This window comes from Dipodomys merriami, unplaced genomic scaffold (assembly GCF_024711535.1).
Source record: "Dipodomys merriami isolate MVZ:Mamm:240054 unplaced genomic scaffold, mDipMer1.0.p SCAF_6, whole genome shotgun sequence".
NCBI classification, from domain to species: domain Eukaryota; kingdom Metazoa; phylum Chordata; class Mammalia; order Rodentia; family Heteromyidae; genus Dipodomys; species Dipodomys merriami.
In genome coordinates, this window is record NW_027206179.1 from 8,602,443 (window position 1) to 8,622,199 (window position 19,757).

At 42.3% G+C, this 19,757-nt stretch overlaps 2 protein-coding genes across 2 annotated transcripts; both read left to right on the forward strand.

Moving 5' to 3' along the window:
- The first annotated feature begins 991 nt into the window (after positions 1 to 991).
- On the forward strand, positions 992 to 7,339 carry LOC138814248 (zinc finger protein 791-like). Its single transcript, XM_070003257.1, has 5 exons — positions 992 to 1,033; positions 1,268 to 1,394; positions 1,793 to 1,888; positions 4,492 to 4,574; positions 5,762 to 7,339. The coding sequence occupies exons 1-5, from the start codon at positions 992 to 994 to the stop codon at positions 7,337 to 7,339; spliced, it is 1,926 nt and encodes a 641-aa protein (XP_069859358.1).
- Positions 7,340 to 14,117: 6,778 nt separating this feature from the next.
- LOC138814249 (olfactory receptor 7G2-like) lies at positions 14,118 to 15,080 on the forward strand. The gene has a single exon (XM_070003258.1). The coding sequence runs from the start codon at positions 14,139 to 14,141 to the stop codon at positions 15,078 to 15,080; it is 942 nt and encodes a 313-aa protein (XP_069859359.1). The 5' UTR covers positions 14,118 to 14,138.
- Positions 15,081 to 19,757: the final 4,677 nt, after the last annotated feature.

Sequence of the window (19,757 nt, forward strand, 5' to 3'; positions counted from 1 at the left end):
AGGCCAAGATGCTGCCCCTGAACTTTTTTGCTCAAGGCTAGTGCCAGGGTAGGTTTCTAGAGAACGTTAAGCTCTGCTTATACTCTGTGGCTTCTTGCCAAGAACATAATCCATGCCCTGACATATGTCCACAGTATAGGGGTCCTCACCAGAGCCTGTGTCCTGCTCATTGAACTTCAAAGCATCTAGATCCTGAGCTCAAGAACGTTGTTTACTTTATAATGTGAGCTGGACTTAGATGTTTTCTTATAGCGCCCCCAAACCACTAGCAGGTTCCAGGCTGTGGGGTGTGTTATATTGTGTGTGCATACAGGCTGATACCTTATTTCCTACAGCTCCATCTGTTCAAGATCCTGCTTCTATGTCAGAGTGGATTTCAAATGTGGGAACCCTTCCCACTGAGTTACAGGTGAGAATAAAGCTTTATTTTCTCTCTATTTATTTTTTTGCTGGTCCTGGGGCACTGTCCCTGAGCTTTTGCCCTCAAGGCTAGTGCGCTACTACTTTGAGCCAAATTTCCTCTTTAGTTTTCTGGTGATTCATTGGAGGTCTTTAAGAGTCTCACGGACTTTCCTGCCCAGGTTGGCTTTGAACCTCCGTCCTCAGATCTCAGCTTCCTGAGTAGCTAGGATGACAGGGGTGAGTCACTGGCACCCACAATATTTTTTTGCCAGTGCTGGGGTTTGGACCCAGGGCCTGGGCACTGTCCCTGACCTTTTTTAGCTCAAGGCTAGCACTCTAACACTTGATCCACAGCACCACTTCTGGCTTTTTCTGCTTATGTGGTACTGAGGAATTAAACCCGGGGCGGCTTCATGCATGCTAGGCAAGCATGCTACTATTAATCCATATTCCTAGCTCATAGCTGTGAATTTTATGTATCACACATACAAAAATGGATCTGGTCATGGTATGGGGTGGGTGGGAGGAATGTATTGGCAAAACTTGAGTTTCTCTCATCATTTCCTTGGGCTCAGGGCTGAGTGGGACCATGGAGCTGGAGAAGAATGCAAAAACTTTCAAAACTCCCAGGGTAGGGATAGAGATAACCTGCCTTTTCCTTGTGTAGCTTTAAATCCTGTAGGCTGGGAAATTGCTTAAGCAGAGAGGAGGCCATGGGGAGGCTGGAGCCCAGTCTTTGAATCTAGTCTCTAGGAAGCTGGTCAATGTTGTACTGAACTTGAAGAATCATTTGCATGATGGGCATGTGGTGTGTTTGGAGCATGAGCAGGGATTTATGCAGAATATTCTTATGTGGGTGTTTTAGAGTACAATGACTTTTGAGGATGTGTCCGTGGACTTCACCAAGGAGGAGTGGAAATTACTAAATTCATCTCAGAGAAAGTTCTATAGAGATGTCATGCTGGACAACTATAGGAACTGGGCCTCTGTAGGTAAGACAAACCCACTATGGCCAGAGTCCTCATGCCTATGTAATAGAGACCAGATGTGTGTGTGTGTGCGCGCGCACGCGTGCGCGCGCGTGCGTGCGTGCACATGCGTGTGTGTGCATGTGCACCAGTCCTGGGTCTTGAACTCAGGGTTTGGGTGCTGTCCCCAAGTTTTCTTGCTCAAAGTTGGCACTTTACTACTTGAGCCACAGCTCCACTTCTGCCTTTTTGCTGGTTAAAAAGGTAAGAGTCCCACAGACTGTCCTGCCCTAGCTGGCTTTGAACGTCAGTTCTCAGATATCATTCATCTTGAGTAGCCAGGATTACAGGTATGAGCTACTGTGCTTGGTTTGAGATCATTTCTGTTGTCAACTGCATATATGCCTCTCTGTCCATCCTAGGGGGACCTCTGGTCAGAAAACCTGCTCTGATCAAATGGCTAGAACAGGAAAATCAAATGGAGGCAGAAGAGACAATTCACCAAGACTCCTGTCCAGGTGAGCACTGAGCACAGAGAAGATCTGCTCCATATGGGTGTGGGGGAGGGGCTTCCTTATATAAAATGCTACTTAGAAAATGAAGAGAAATACTTCATAAGGTTAGGGAGAAACATAGAATGTGAGCTTCTTTCTTTCTTTCCCTCCTTTTCTTTCTTTTTCTTTTCTCTCACTCTCTTTCTCTTGGTCTCTTACTTCCTTTTCCCTCCCTCCCTTCCTTCTCTTCTCCCTTCCTTCTTTCCTTCCTTCCTTCCTTCCTTCCTTCCTTCCTTCTTCTTCTCCCCCCATCTCTCTCTTGCCCGACCTGGGACTTGGAACTTGAGTGTCTGGGCATGGTACTGCACTTGAGCCACAGCTCCACTTTTGTCTTTTTGCTGGTTCATTGGAGATAGGAGTCTTAGGGACTTTTCTGCCTGAGCTAACTTTGACCCATGATCCTCATACCTCAGCCTCACATCTCATACCTCAGAGAAAGAGCTACTCATGCCTACTCAGAATTACCTTTGTTTTGAATTTCCTACCTTCTGTCCTTCATTCTCATATTGATTCTCCAATAATGGTTTTCTTTGATGAATAGAATTATTTTCTGTATGTGGTAAAACAGCATGTCATTGTGGGGACATGTTGCAGAGGAATGTAACTTTACCAGAGTAGACAGGAAGCAGACACACTCCCATGACCCACTTCCTCCAATCAGGCTCCACAGTCTACTTACCATTTCTTCATAGTCCATTCAATTTTGGATTCATCAATGGATTAATGCATGAGTAAGATTTGTAATCTCAGTGACTCACTTCCCCAAACCAATCATGGAATCTGAATCTTCAATTTGAAGCCTCTAGGAGATTTATTCAACCTCTAATACAAGTTATATTTTCCATTTATTTAAGATTGGGTTTAGTCTTTATCTATCTGCCTTAATTGTTTTTGTCAACATGATATATTATTCTCAGTTTTATTTAAAGGGGTTTGTTACATGTGAGCAGCTCTCTGTCTTCAATCATAATGGAAAGTTCCAGAATTAACAGAATTTATGTCTTAAGCATACACAATTTTGCAATAGTGCTGCAGTTAATGTACTTTGTTGAGATGACTTCATATCATTTGCCCAGCCTGCCCTCTAAATTTCTCGACTCAAAAGCATGTCTTCTGTCTCAGATTCCCAAGTAGGTAGGTGAGAATCCTGTCCCAGGCCTGGACAATTCTGAATAACATAATGAAATCTGTGCCATTGCATTCTGTCATATCGGTCTTGGATAGAAATCAGCTCTGTACTCTAACCCTACTTATATTGATTATCCAACCTACAATTGGGGTGTCACAGCTCTCTGTGTATTAAAGATCTTTGTTGTAAATAGTAGTCAAGAATAATGATGCTAGTGGTTTATAGATATACCCTGTGCAATGGCAAAATTGTGTCATAAAAATAAAAAGAAATGTTATAGCTGGTCACTGATGGTTCATACTTGTAATTCTAGCTACTCGGATGTTGAGATGTGAGGATCATGGTTCAAAGCCAGCTTGGGGCAGGAAAGTCCACGAGACTCTTATCTCCAATTAACCATCAAAACTCTGGGGCTGTGACCCAAATGATAGAGTGCTAGCCTTGAGCAAAAGAGTTTAGGGACAGCGCCCAGGCCTGGAGTTCAAACCAGACAGGAAAGTCCATAGGAGTCTTATCTGCAGTTAAGCTTGAACTATGGCTAAAGCCTTGAGTGCTAGCTTTGAGCATGAAAGCTGAGGAAGAGTTCCCTTGGCTTGTTTTCAAGCCCCAGGACTGGCATAAACAACAAAAAATAAATGGTGCCATATATAAAGGTTCAGTTCTCTACAGGTTTAAGCTTCCAGTAGCCCTATTGGAACTTATTCTTTGGGGCTGGGGTAGTAGAGTGACTACTTCTTAGTATCATATCTTTTTTTGCCAGTCCTGGGGTTTGAACTCAGGGCTTGGGCACTATCCCTTAGCTTCTTTTGCTCAAGGCCAGCACTCTACCACTTGAGCCACAACACCACTTCTGCTTTTTTCTGTTTATGTGGTACTGAGGAATCAAACTCATGGCTTCATGCATGCTAGGCAAACCCTCTGCCACTAAGCCACATTCTATCCCCATATGTTTTTAATTGAAAAATTGTTATAAAAGTGATGTACAGTTATATAAGTCAGAATAAGAGTTTATTTCTTTTTGGCCATTGTCACCCCTTTACTCACTCTCTCCCAGTTTTGCCCTCCCATCCCCACTCACAAGTTTTATATAGTTCATTTTTCACATAGTGTCCCGTGAGTGCCACTGATGCATTTGTTCACCCTTTGTCCCTCCATTACCCTCCCAAGGACAGATACATGAACAAACAAGACAGAAAAGTACACAAAAATAACAAAGAAAAAGCCCTCTTATTTCCATTTCCTGGAGTTTCTTTCAATAGATATTATTTTATATGATCAGAGCAACATAGGCATTGCGCCTTTGTGTTCCTAAGAGTGTTCTCCTTTGGTCTCATTGTGTGTGAATGCCTAAAGACCTGTATAATTTGTCATGTTCCAATGTAATATAATTTCTTTTGCAAAATTTTAACTTTTTTTACCCCACCCCTAATAAATACAGGTGAGATGAATCTCTTGGTGACCCAGAAGCCACAGCCTCCTCGAGATAGTTTGGGAGAAGAAAGACTCCGCAGTAAGAAAAAGGTGAGAATCACACACTCTCATTTCCTGCTCTTCCCATGACCAGGCCAACATTCCAGTCAATAGGGAACAAATCCTTGCACCAAAGGGTAGACTGAGGCTCAGAAATATGTTACAAGAAAACAAGAATAGCCTGGCACCAGTGGCTCACGCCTGTAATCCTAGCTACTCAGGAGGCTGAGATCTGAGAATCACAGTTCAAAGGCAGCCGGGGCAGGAAAGTCCGTGAGACTCTTATCTCCAATAAGCCACTAGAAAATCAGAAGTGGTGCTGTGGCTCAAGCGGTAGAACGTTCACCTTGAGCTGAAGAGTGCAGGGACAGCACCCAAGCCCAGAGTTCAAGCCCATGACCGACCCCCCCCCCCCAAAAAAAAAGAAAAGAAAACAAGAAGGTCTCTAAATATTAATTTGAAGGATAGTCACAACCCTGGTACTAATAGTCTTTATGGAGAAAACACCACAATAAATATTCTCATAAATAGAGATAATCTAATTCAAAAATGAAACTATGTGTTAAAATTGTATTGAGACATCCCTAGAGAAACTCTGTGGTATTCATTTCATTCAAGCTTAGTCAATTAGGTGAGAAACTAATACTAATCTCTCAATATGTTTTTTGGTTCCAGTTCTGGGGCTTGAACTCAGGGCCTGGGTACTGTCCCTGAGCATTTGTGCTCAAGGCTACTATTCTACCACTTAAGCCACAGCTCCACTTGTGACTTTTTATTGGTTAATTGGAAATAAGAGTATCTAGGACTTTTCCTGCTCAGGCTGGCTTTGAACCTCCATCCTCAAATCTCAGCCTCCTGAGTTGCTAGGATTACATGCATGAGCCACCTGTGCCTGGCCCTTTTTTCTTTTCTTTTCTTTTTTTCCTTCCTTTCCCTTTCCTTTTTTTTTTGGCTTTCTTTCTTTTTTTAAAATTTATTTGTTTAAAATACATTATTTACTGTACAGAGGAGTTACAGTTACATGAGTACATTTCCTATGAAGCATTGTTGCCTCCTCCTTTGTTTTGCTTGTTTTCTATGATAAAAAAAGGAATCAAACCCAGACCTTCATAACTGCTAGGCTTGCCGCCACATTACTCTCCCCTCCCTGGCCATACTTTTTGCAAGGGTTGGGGGAGGACTCTTTCCATGAAATGGATGAGATAAATGATGCACCTGTTGTTTATGTCAATCAATAGGAGTCAGCACAGGGAAGCAGTTCCATGGGAGGTCTGGCCTCATCCCAGAATATGCAAAGCCACTCAGCCCTTGACTTTGCCAATGACCTTGGAGATTCCTCCATTTTGGAGGAATGTGAAGGAGATGAAGCTTCTTGCAGCCTGAGCACTCCAGGAGTTGAGCCCCAGAGGAAGGCTCAGGGAAGCATCCAGTACAAACGTGGTGATCGTAGGAAAGTCTTGAATTCTACCCCATGTGCTCAGGAGCTGAAGGCAGCTTACAAAAGCAGCACACCACTGGCCTGCCATCAGTGTGGTAAAACCTTCCCGAACCCCTCAGCTGTAAAGCAGCACTTGAGGGTCCACATTAGGGAGAAGCCATTTATGTGTCAGCATTGTGGCAAGGGCTACTGCTCAAAGTCTTACCTTCGAAGACATGAGAGGATCCACACAGGGGAGAAGCCTTACAAATGCCGGGATTGTGGCAAAACCTTCAGGGACAACTCACTTCTCAAACAGCATGAGGTGATCCATTCTGGAAACAAACCTTACAAGTGTAGCCAGTGTCCCAAATCCTTCTACCGGCGTTCAAGGCTCATGGGCCACCAGCTCGTCCACACCCAGAGGGAGAAAATTTATGCCTGCGATGCCTGTGGGAAAACCTTTGCCATGCTTTCTTACCTGATGAAGCACAAGATGGTCCACACACGGGAGAGGTACACATCATGCCCCCAGTGTGGGAAGTTATTAAGTAGTCAGAAGTGTCTGATGATTCACCTGCGCATCCATTCTGGAGAGAAACCTTTCCAGTGCACTGATTGTGGGAAAAGGTTCAGGGTGAATGCAAACCTCAGCGTACATAGGAGGATCCACACAGGAGAGAGGCCATATGCTTGCAATCTCTGTGAGAAAACCTTTCGGGAATGCTCTGCTCTGAAAAGACACATGAATAGCCACACAAGAGAGAAACCCTTTCCTTGTACCCAGTGTGGGAAATCCTTCCGGTATAAATCAAATCTCAATTTTCACCAGAAGAATCATGGGAATCAGCAGTCGTATGAATGTCCATCATGTGGGAAGCTCTTTAGGAGTCTCTTGGTCTATAAGAAACACCTGAGTATTCATGCCCGGGGGAAAAAGGCTTTCAAGTGTCATGAGTGTGACAGAGATTTTAAGACTAATGTACAGCTGAAGACACACAGGAGAATTCACACCAAAGAGAGACCATATGGCTGTCTGTACTGTGAGAAAAAATTTCGGGTGCAGAGTACACTGGCCGCCCACCAGAGGATCCACACTGGTGAAAAACCTTATTCCTGTCCTACCTGCAATAAAGTCTTCACTTTTCTCTTCAGCCTCAAAAGACACATGAGGCAGCACACAGGGGTGAAACCCTTTAAGTGTCATCAGTGTGGAAAAGCCTTTGTGATGAAATACTATCTCATTTCTCATAGCAAAATCCACCTGAGAAAGAAGCAGTATGAGTGCAAGGAGTGCCGGGAGGTTTTTAAGAGTCTCCTAGCTTATAGAAGACACCTGAAAATGCATACCAGCAACAAGAAGTTGTATCTGCTGGGCATTGGTGGCTCACGCCTATAATCCCAACTACTCAAGAGGCTGAGATCTGAAGATTGCAATTTGAAGCCAGCCCAGGAAAGTCTGTGAAACCCATCTCCAATGGACCATCAGAAAACTCCAAGTGGTACTGTGACTCAAAGTGATAGAGTGCTAGCCTTGAGGGAAAGAGCTCAGGGACAGCACCCAGGCCCTGAACTGAAGCCCAACGACCAACAAAGTGGAAGTTGTATTGGTTGGGAATGTGGTTTAGTGGTAGAGTGCTTGCTTAGCATGCATGAAGCCCTGCATGGCAGAATAGTACTGAATGCAGTGTGAATAGAGGAGGTCTTCCGCCATCTCTTTTGAGGTATTGCAGGCCATCTTTAGGATTGATAAAGAGCCTCACTTTCAGTGAACCCTATAATTATCATCAGGATGTACAAGCCAGTGACAACTGAAAAATGATGGATATGTGAAAAGAATATGAGAGAGCCTGGTGTTGAGAAATATCCTTTCAGGGCAGAGGGCGGCACTGCAAGTCCCATTATCCAATAAAAGAAAAATAATTTATATGTTCTTCACTTCAGAGTAGGTAATAATTCCACTTAAAAGGAGATTTATGGGACTTGAATTCATGGTCTGGGTGCTGCCCTTGAGCTTTTTCTTTTCTTTACAATACTGGTGCTCTGCCCCTTGAGCCACAGCTTTTACTAATGGCTTTTTGGTGGTTAAATTGGAAAGTTTCACAAACTTTTCTGCCCCATTTGGCTTTGAATTGAGATCTTCCCATCTCAACCTCTTAAGGAGCTGGGATTATAGGCATAAGCAACCAATGCCCACCTAAAAGGGGAATTCTTTGTCTTTTAGAAATGAAGGTAAGGGCTGGGAAGGTGGCTCAATGGTTGAGTGCTTGCCTTGCATTCATGAAGCCCTGGGTTCAATTCCTTAGCAGCACATAAGCAGAAAAATCTGGAAGTGGCGCTGTGGCTCAAGTGGTAGAGTACTAGCCTTCAGCTGAAGAGCTGAGAGACAGTGCCCAGGCCCAGAGTTCAGGCCCCATGACTGACCAAAGGGGGAAAAAAAAGAAATGAAGGTGATATTTGGGAAAAAAGTAAACACCTAAAATTTTAAGCCACAAGTTTTGAAAGTGTGTTTGGGTATAGGAAGGGAAGTTTGTAAATCCCATGTTAGGTTAGTTTTAAAAACTTGGTGTGTTGCAGGTCAACTTGAGTAGCAGTTAGACAATATATAGAACTGTAGACAAAGCTTTCAAACTCATGCTTGTAATCCTAACCACTCAGGTGTTTGAGATCTAGAAAGTTGCACAATACTGGAGATGTGGTTCAAGTAGTGGAGAGCCAGATAAGAAAGCAAGTCGGGGCTGGGAAGGTAGCTCAGTGGTAGAGCGCTTGTCTTGCATACATGAGGCCCTGGGTTTGATTCCTTAGCACCACATAAGCATAAAAAAGCCAGAAGTGGCATTGTGGCTCAAGTGGTAGAGCGCTAGCCTTGAGCTGAAAAGCTGAGGGACAGCACCCAGGCCCAGAGTTAAGGCCCATGGCCAGACCCCCCCAAAAAAGGCAAGTCAGGGGAGAGGGTAAAGGAAATGAACAGAAGAGGAAAAGTCAGACTGAAGTACATTGTATACTTGCGTGGAAATGTTACAACATACCCTGTGTACCAGAAATGTATGCTAATAAAAACCTGCAACAACTAAATGGAGTGCACTGGTTTGTTGGAACTCCCAAGAACAGTTGAAGTTTGGTGCTCTACCACTTGAGCCACAGTTCCACTTCTAGCATATTTGATAGCTCATTGGAGATCAGAATCTTATGGACATTACTGCCTTGGCTAGATTTGAACTGGGACCCCAGATCTCAGCCTACTGAGTAACTAGGACTATAGACATGAACCACTGGTGCTGACTCTCTACCCATTTTCAAACAATATTTGGTAGGTTTCATTAGGCTATCTTCAAATATATAAGATGTATTATAAATAATGTATAATACATATCATACTTCTTTTGAAGTTTTTGTACATTATGTACATACTTATAATATATTTAGTAATACTATATAAAATAAATGTTTATAATACATATAAATATATTTAACAAAATTATATATGTACTTATATCTTGTAAAATATATAAATATGAATTCATAATGATATACATATATGCTTGTATATAATATATATATTATATATGTTATGTATATTATAAAATATATTACCCAACATAGTAATCCTTACATCCATTTCCATGATTGTCCTTCAATAGATGAACAGAAAAAAAAAAGCTGGCCCATTATGTATATGTATACTCAAATCCAGTGGAGTTTTATCCAGCTCTAAGAACAAATTACATAATTTTTAGAAAAATTATTGAAATAGAGAACACTATGCTATACCAGGATCATTGCTCCACATGTGAACAATACTTGCTGTCTTAAAACTATAAGGTAATTGTTCAAAGGAGTTACAAAATTAAGACCAGGAAGCTGTCAGGGGTGTGGGGAGGGAGTCAAGAAGAGGGAAGAAGGGCTAGGAATGTGGCTTAGTGGTAGAGTGCTTGCTTAGCATGTATGAAGCCCTGAGTTCAATTACTAGCAGAAAAAGCCAGAAGTGGTGCTGTGGCTTAAGTGGTAGAGTGTTAGCCTTGAGCAAAGGAAGCTCAGGGACAGTTCCCAGGCTTTGAGTTTAAGACTTAGGACTGACACAAAAAAGAGGGAGGAAGATGAACCAAGAGTAGTGGATGCATGCAGTTGTAATAGTCAATGTCCATATATGGAAGTAGAACCACATAACCTGGGATGGATAGGGCTGGGAGAGATGGAGAATGATGGAAGAGGTGACATTGATCAAGATGCATTGTACTTGTAAATGTACATGTTAAATCAAAAGTCTTTTGCTTGACTTAGTGATAATAAATTAGGGTATCAGTGGCTTAATCTTACCTACCCAGAAGACTGAGATCTTGAAAATCATGTTTCAAAGCCAGACAGGCCAGTAAAATCCATAAGACATTTCCAGTTAACCACCCAAAAAGCCAGAAGTGAAGCTGTGGCTCAAGTGGCAGAGAGCTAGGCTTGAGGAAAAAAACATCAAAAGCTCAGGGTCAGAGTTCTGAGTTCAAGTGTAAGGTGCAGCACATACACAAAGAATAAAGAAAAAAGACCAAAAGCCATTAATAATATTAACAGTAATGCAACAATGAGGAATTGTAATTTCATAATACCCATGTATATTTAAAGTTACACACACCCATAGGCAATCAGGCTGTACGTTCATATCTACAAGTTAGATTTCCTGATCAGATGCAATCGAGGTAGGAGCTCTCCTGAAAGGTTGGAACTTATTTGAAGATGAAGGGTTCTGGGTACAAGATGAGCAGAAACCATGGAGAGAATCTTGTCTGTGTGGGCCAGAAGCCATCCTGAATTCCTCTCCTCTGCAGTAGCTCTCAGGAAATTGACTCCTGGGATTAGAATAATATGAAAGGCTTTCTGATAATGGGCAGCTTTGGATATTGAGCCCCAAGGGACATAAGAATTGTTGGCAGTGACCAGGGGAAAAAAATCTCAGCCACAGCACTGCCCAGGTAGCAAATAATAGCTTCATCTTCGAGAGATGTTCCTTCTGTATCTCGGCCCTTGCCTTGCTTGGGGGGATGCCAAGAAATCTGTCTTCATCCAGGTGAGGTTCTTACCCAGGTGAGGAGACTACCAGCATCCTCATGCAGCTAGCCATGTCCATCTGTGCCCCTGAAGTGGGGAACCAGAGTCAGGGGTTTGCTAAAAGTCTTATCCAATGGATTTTACCTTTGCAAGCCTGGTTTTATAACAACTGTGAGTATGGGTATCTTAATTATTTTCTCTAAAGTATTCTCTGCATTTTTAAATTAGAGATTTCTTTAATACACACTTGTCAAATATAGCACATACATAGCATCAGTGTTAGTTTTAAATATAAGTGCATGTAAATTGTTAGATTTTTTCTTATGTAATAACCTTTTAATTTGTTTTGTGATTCATATATGTTCTTTCCTCATAAAACAAATCTTATTGCAGCATTATTCATAGCTAAGATATAAGACCAACTTGGATGTCCCTCAGTAGATGAACGAATATATGTACATATAAAATGGAATTCTATGCTTCCATCAGAAAGAATGACATCACCCATTTGTTAGGAAATGGAAAGACTTAGAAAAAATTATATTATCCAGAGAAATATAGGTCTGATGGTCTCCCTTATTTGCAGTAACTAGTATACATCTAGGATAATCATCAGATGAGTAGTAAGATGATGCTAAGCAAAGTGAACCCCAAGATATAGACACAAGAGGTTTTTCTTTGTTGTTTTTCAATGTAGTGTGATTTTTTTGTTTCTTTTGTATGTTCTTCCCTCTGCTCTTCCCTCTATGGTATGTCCTCTGTTGTCATTGTATTTGATTTTGGTACTGTGCATCTTTTGTATAAATTATCTGATTTGGGGAGGGTAAGGGGAATAACAAAATGCTGAAACAAGTACACAGGATGACTGATTGCAACAATGGATACTCACAAAAAAAAAATCTAAGACACAGAGAAGGAAATCTGATCATGAAAATTAGGCTTCCTGTGAGCTTGCTGCTTTGCAGTCACCTTCATCTCATACATGTCTGCTATGTTTTCTCTTGACAGTCCACCAGATCTCATTTTGCTGGACTTCTCTCCCTACCCCTGCCTCCTCCTCTTCTCTTTCTCTCTTCCCTCTCTCCCAGTTCTTTCCCTCCTCTCTTATCTCTTTTCCCCCTCTCTCCTCGGACTTTATCTCTTTGTCTGTCTCTCCATCCCTTTTTCTCTCACTTTTTTTTCTCTCTTCTCTCTCCCCCTTTCTCTCCTGTTTCTCTACCCCTCCCTTTGTCTCTCTCTGTGTCTCTATCTCTCTTCTCTTCTTTCTCTTCCTCCTCCTCTTAGTCTCTCTGCCCCTCTGTTTCTCCATGTTTTTTCTTGTCTCTGTGTCTGTGTCTCAGAGTTTCTCTCTGTGTCTGTCTCTCCTTTCTCTCCATGACTGAAAAGACTGAAAACAATTTTAATCATTAAAATAAGGCCCATTCTTTTTTTGTCAGTCATGGAGCTTGAACTCTGGGCCTGGGTGCTGTTCCTCAGCTCTTTGGCTCAAGGCGAGTGCTCTACCACTCGAGCCACAGCATCACTTCCCGTTTTCTAGTGGCTTATTGGAAATAAGAGTCTCACGTACTTTCCTGCCCATGCTGGCTTTGAACCATAATCCTCAGATCTCAGCCTCCTGAGTAGCTAATATTACAAGCATGAGCCACTGGTACCTGGCAAAAGGCCAATTCTAAAATGTGATGACCCATAAAATATTCTTACACTTACTTAATTTTGGTTAGTGTTGGGGAATTTTGGTCACTGTGTGAGAATCAAGATCTGCTCAGAGTATGATAGAATAGATGGCTTAACAGATATTAATTTCCATAGCTTGGAGATCTCTGAGAAGCTCTGGCTTCTTCTGGGACTTCTCTCTGTAGCTGGCAGATAATCAAGATTCTCTGTGCCTTCTTGCTGTGCATCTGAGTGCTAATTTCCTCTGCTGACATAGTCATTGGTTATAATGGATTATGATTAATTGTAATGACCACATTCCAAGTGAATTAATTTTCCCAATGCAGTCGTGTTTGATGGTCCTGTGGACTCAGATTTCAGCAAACAAAATCCATGGAGTAGCCGGGTTCAGCCTGTGATAAATAGCATTTCTCTTACTTGCCTTGCTACCTTCTTGATCTCTCATCACCCAGATTTTGTCCCATTCCTGTAGAGGGCAGTGTGAACTTTAAAGATCCAGATAGGGTTGCTCAAAGGCTCACTTAGAAGCTTCATAGCCCCACAATTTTTGCTTTCTGAAGCCACCAAACCTTTGCCATAGCCTCAGCTGTAAGAAGGACATTAACTACTGACAAGATCAAATAACCATCTTTGCAGAATTAAGAAATGATGACTAATGTCTATTTCAAGTCTTTAAAAAAAATTTTTGGTGTCAATCATGGGTCATGAATGGAGGCTCAAGGCTTTGTGCTCAAGGCTGGTGCACTACCAGTTTGCCACAGTTCCACTTACTGGCTTTTTGATGGTTAAGTGGAGATAAGAATCTCATGGGGTTTTCTTGACTAGGTTGGCTTCAAATCTCTAGCAGCAGATCTCAACCTCCTGAGTTGCTGGGGCCCAGCTACAAGTCTTAAAGTATTCATGATGAATACACAGAATCACAATTTGACTAATTCACTACACTCACAGTATTTTTTCTTGTCTTTTCCAGGGTGTGCCAGGTTGAATGTCATGCTGTCTCTTTGCACAGCTCTCTAAAAGACAATAACCACATCCTCTCTCAGGAGGCAATAGAGAAGTAAATTATGCTGGGGAAAAACAGTTTCATCATCTCAAGTGAGTCTGGGTCATCATTATCAACAGAAAAAAATTAAGATTAAAACAAAGTAAGACACCATTTGTTAATTGCCTACATAGGACTGTGGTTCAAAGCTAGTCAGGAAAATCTGTGAGACTCTTATTTTCAATTAACCACCAAAAAGTCAGAAGCGGAGCTGTAGCTCAAATAATGGTAGAGCACCAGATTTGAGCATAAAGAAGCTCAAGGACAGCACTCAGGCTCTTTGTTCAAGCTCTTGGACTGGCACACACACACACACACACACACACACACACACACACACACACACAAATTGAGTATGATAGATTTTTCTGTTATCACTAACCAAGAAACCAAGCATTTTAATTTTTTTCAATGAATCGTTTTTCCTCTCAAGTTCACAAGCAACATGGAGATTATAAATCAAACAGCGGTTCTGGATTTCCTTCTTCTGGGACTGACAGATGATCCCAAACTCCAGCCTTTCATCTTGGTCCTCTTCCTGTCCATCTACCTGGTCACTGTGCTCGGCAATCTGCTCATCATCCTGGCTGTCATCTCTGACTCCCACCTCCACACCCCCATGTACTTCTTCCTCTCCATCCTCTCTTTCAATGACATCTGTGTGAGCTCAACCACCATCCCCAAGATGCTGGTGAACATCCACACCCAGGACCAGAGCATCACTTATGCAGGCTGCCTGGCTCAGGTCTGCTTTGTCATGATTTTTACACTCTTGGAAAATTTTCTGTTGGCAGTGATGGCCTATGACCACTATGTGGCCATTTGTCACCCCCTGCGGTACACGGTAATTATGCACCCCCGCCTCTGTGTCCTGCTGGTTTGGGGTTCTGTGTTCATTAGCACGGCTGATGCACTGCTCCACAGTCTCATGGTGTTAAGACTGCCATTTTGCACACATTTACACATCCCCCACTTCTTCTGTGAGTTCGCTCAAATCATCAAACTCCCCTGTTCAGAAACTTTCATCGATAACATCCTGATCATGGTGTCAGTTTCTGTCTGTGGCGGTGTTCCTCTGTCTGGAATCATTTCCTCTTATATTCACATTGTATCCTCCATCCTGCGCATGTCCTCGTCAGGAGGGAAGCACAAAGCCTTCTCCACCTGTTGTGCTCACCTATGCGTTGTCTCCTTGTTCTATGGGACAGGTATTGGGGTGTACATCAGCTCTGCTGTTACCAACTCCCCTCAGAAGATGGCAGTGGCTTCAGTGATGTATGTTGTGGTCCCTCAAATGCTGAACCCCTTTATCTACAGCCTGAGAAATCAGGACATGAAAGTTGCCGTGAAGAATCTTGCTAGCAGGAGGATTGCTTCTCTGTGGTGATGTGCTGTTTGGTTTGTCCTTAAGTTTCAGAGGCAAGTAAAAAATAACTTAACCTGAATCCTGGTGAGCCTAAACGGCTGATAACCTCTGTGACTACATATTTCTAAATAGATGGGAAATGTAATGATCGGGGACCTTTATACACTGGAATTCAAACTTTCTTTTCATTTTGTTTTGCTGGGTGAAGTTTGACACAGGATTTCATTTCCTCCTCCTCCCCCTCCCCCTCCCCCTCCCCCTCCCCCTCCCCCTCCCCCTCCCCCTCCCCCTCCCCCTCCCCCTCCCCCTCCTCCTCCTCCTCCTCCTCCGGCTTGAACTCAGGGTCTGGGTGCTATCCTTTGCTTTTTCACTCAAGGTAGTGCTGTACCTCTTGAACCACAGAACCACTTTTGGCTTCTTGGTGGTTAGTTGGACATAGGAGTTTCAGAGATTTTTCCCTGCCTGGACTGGCTTTGAACTTCATAATCCTCAGATCTTGGTCTCTGGAGTAGCAGGGATGATAAGTATGAGCCTCTGGTGTGGCTTAAGCGAAGTTTTGGTTTCCTTTCTGGAGAATAGTTTTAGTTCATGTAAGGCCCATGAGAAAGTGAGGTTGGTGTTACACAGAGTAGCATAAATTCACAGATACAATGTGACAAGATTCATTTAAGTATGTATTTATTTTTATTGTCTTTTCATTGGGTAGATAATTTCTTCACAGATTGCAGTACAAGCAGGCTGACCAGGTAACTTCTTGAGATTCAGCAAATCCTCTCATTTGGAAAAGAATCATGGTGCACCCATTGGCAAAAAGATGGAGAGAAAATGCATTGGAGGGTCCATTGTGGATGGTATGGTCATGAGACTTTTTAGAATGTTCCATCTTAATAGATTGCCCTAGAAATACTAGAGAGAGACCACTGGAATAACCTCAAGTATTTTTTCCACTGAGCAAAAGATGGAGTCTGTATCATTTGGACTGAATAAACCATAGCATCAGAAAACCAGAAAACGAACAGCTGTTTCAGAATTCCTTCTCCTGGAATTTATAAACTACTCAGAATTACAGCCCATCATCTTGATCCTCTTCCTGTCTGTGTACTTGATCACTGTGCTGGGAAACCTGCTCATCATCCTGGCCATCAACTCTGACCCCCACACACATACCCCCTCATGTGCTTCTTCCTCTCCAGCCTCTCCTTCATTGACATCTGTTTCATCACAACAACCATTCCCCAGGCACTGGTGAATACCCACACATATAGGACCAGAGAATTGCTTACATGGGGGTTGCTCCATTCAGGTTTTGGTTTCTTGGAAAATTGTCTTCTGGCAGTGATGGCCTTTGACTGCTATGGAGTTACAGAGTCATCATGAACCCTTGCCTGTATGCTCCCACTGGTCCTATTCTCTTTGCTATTTAGCACAATGAACACATTCCTCATCAGGCTGATGGTGTTGCATCTGTCCTGTATATAGAGAGCTCCTACTTCTGTGAACTTTCTTAGGTCATCAGATTCATCTGCTCCATCCTCTCCTCAGTGACCATGTGACATATGTGTTAACGTTCATATTTGATATCATTCTTCTCTCTGGAATTGTTTTCTCCTCTGTTCTGAGAAAATTTTCAGGGTCTGTAGGCCAAAAAGACCTTTCCCACCTATGGCTCTCACTTTGTTGGTTCTGTGGGGGCTGGAGTGGGTATGTACTTCAGCTCTGCTGTTATGACTCACCCAAGAAGATGGCAGTGGCTTCAGTGATGTTCTCTGGGGCCCCCTAAATGCTGAACCCCTTTATTCTTTAGCCTGAGGAATGGGGACAGAAAGAGGGCTCTGAAGAAAAGTCCTTACAGGATTTCCTCTCTTCTGTGATATGTTCTGTGTTTTGTATTGGGTTATTAGAATAGTTAATAATTCTAGTGAAAGAATTCCCAACGAGAAATCAAGTTCTTCCACAAGCACTATGTGACCCCCAACTTAAGGAAATTTCATCTCTTTTTTAAATTTGCCTGATTTTGCTCTAGTGTCTGGATTGGGGATATTAAGAAAATGCTTCTAACCCTCTAAACATGATATCTTTTCTCAAGTCATAAAATCAAAGTCTTGGCTAAGGGTCCTAGTTGTAGTTTGTTCTAACTTTCTTTCTTTCTTTCTTTCTTTCTTTCTTTCTTTCTTTCTTTCTTTCTTTCTTTCTTTCTTTCTTCCTTCCTTTCTCTTTCTCTCTTTCTCTCTTTCTTTCTTTCTTTCTCTCTTTCTCTCTTTCTCTCTTTCTTCCTTCCTTCCTTTCTTTCTCTCTTTCTCTCTTTCTTTCTTTCTTTCTTTCTTTCTTTCTTTCTTTCTTTCTTTCTTTCTTTCTTTCTTCCTTCCTTCCTTCCTTCCTTCCTTCCTTCCTTTCTTTCTTTCTTTCTTTCTTTCTTTCTTTCTTTCTTTCTTTCTTTCTTTCTTCTTTTCTTTCTTCCCTCCTTTCCTTTCTTCCTTTCTTTCTTTTTTGTACCCATTCTGGGGCTTGAACTCAGGGCCTGAACACTATCTTTGAGCTTCATTTTGTTCAGAGATAGCCTTCTACTAATTGGGCCACAGTTCTACTTCCACCTTTTTCTGAGTAGTTTCTTGAAGATAAGAGTTTCATGGGGGCTGTGAATGTCGCTTAGTGGTAGAGTGCTTGCCTAGCATACATGAAGCCCTGGGTTCAATTTTTCAGTACCACATAAACAGAAAAAGCCAGAAATGGTGCTGTGGCTCAAGTGTTAGAGTGCTAATTTTGAGCAAAAGCAGATCAGGGACAGAGCCCAGGGCCTGAGTTCAAGCCCCAGGACTAGTGGGAAAAAAAGAGTCTCATGGACTTTCCTGCCCAGAGTGGCTTTGAGCCATAATCCTCATATCTCACACTCCTGAAAAGCTAGGACTACAGGCATGAGCCACTGGTGCCTGGCTTTAGTGTTGTCTTTTTAACAAAATGTATATTGGCAATTTTCTTAACAAATATTAATTGTACATATTTATGAGTATAGGATTCAATTTGAATACATATACTTCCTGAGTATTGATCAAATCTTGACAACTGGCAGAAGTTCCATATCAAGTAATTTTTATTTCATGTTGTTGGAAACTTGTAAACTTTTCTCACTTGGAAATAGTTGTCATTACTTTCCTGTTCTACAGAAAGTGAGAAGTTTGTTTCTCCTCAACAACTTCCTCCTGTACTTGCTATGTCCTCTCTATTTTTACACTTTCCTTTGAGAAATGTATAAATAAGTCATTTATTCATTTTTAAAATTATCTTTAAGTAGTTGTACAAGGGGCTTCAATTCAACCAGTTAACGTATGAGTGCAATACAACTTGATCATTGCCACCCCTTCTATCATTCTCCCCCATCTCTCCTAAGCACTTATCCCCTCAAATCTTCACACTATATACATTGAACATTATCACTGTATTGTCCCACACTTCCTCTCTCTACTTCTCTGCTCATCCTCCCCATCCTTGGACCCCCATCCTCCCCTAACAAAACAGGTTCCAGCTCCCTAGTTCTCATTTTATTAAACTATAAGATTTTTGTTCCATGGAGTTACACCCTGAAAACTTTCCCTGCATTGATCATACTTTAGTTAAGCCACATGTAGAAAAGGCTTCGCACTGTTCCCCAGAGGGTGATCTCAAGATTGAACACATGATGTGAACATAAAAGAACATAAATTCAGAGAGAGGGACTCCCCCAAAGAAGCCAGTGGCCACATTGAGCAGGACGTTATCAGGGAAGGCACCTGAGCACCTGCTCTTCAGAAGCTGAATAATCTAGGCAAGAAGTGGGGGATCCCCATGCCTATGCAAAAGGACAGTTGTGACACCATCAGACAGTGCAACGGCATGGTGATGGACAGGCAGAACACAATCAGCGGAACACAGAGACATGGAGTCAAGATGGCTGTGTAAGTGGATAGCATATGGCCATGCAATGATCATAGGCCATGATGGAGAGCAGGAATTTCTCCATTCCCACAAAACTCAGGACAGAATACAACTGAGTACGGCAGCCAGCCTAACGAATGGCTTGGTTATGCCTCTGGGCACCATGCTGGTGCTGAAACCAATGTCATTGAAGGAGAGGTTGGAGAGGAGGAAATACATTGGGGTACATGGCCAAGATGATGAGCAGATTTCTGAGCAGGGTGATCTGATACATGGACAGGAACAGCCCAAACAGGACAGGTTGTCATTTTGGATCCTCTTAGAGGCCCAGGAGGAGGAATTTTATGACACCTGATAATAAATTACGTAGTTCCATGTGGCCAGAACACCTTTATGAAAGACAAATGTTGAAGGAAACGATTGAGTATGAGAGGCAAGCAGGAATGTGTCTGTGTTGTGATCAAGGAACACAAAATAAATGACTTAGATTTGCACAGTGCAATGGACTGGGAAAGGTTTAAGTGTGTCCTGAAAACTTTCACAAGTGGGGAGGTGTGGTTTGATGGTATAGATCTTTTTAAAAATAATGTTTTCTTGTAAAAATCCTGTACAGAGAGGTTACAGTTACATCAGTAAGGTATGAGTACATTTCTTGTCAAACATTGTTACCCTCTCCTTTGTTTTTCTCCAGCTATCCTTTTCCTCCCCCATCTGCCCCACTCCTCCCCTAAAAGTTGTAAAGTTCACTTCCAACTTAGTGTCTTGTAAGTATCATTGTTGCAATGGGTC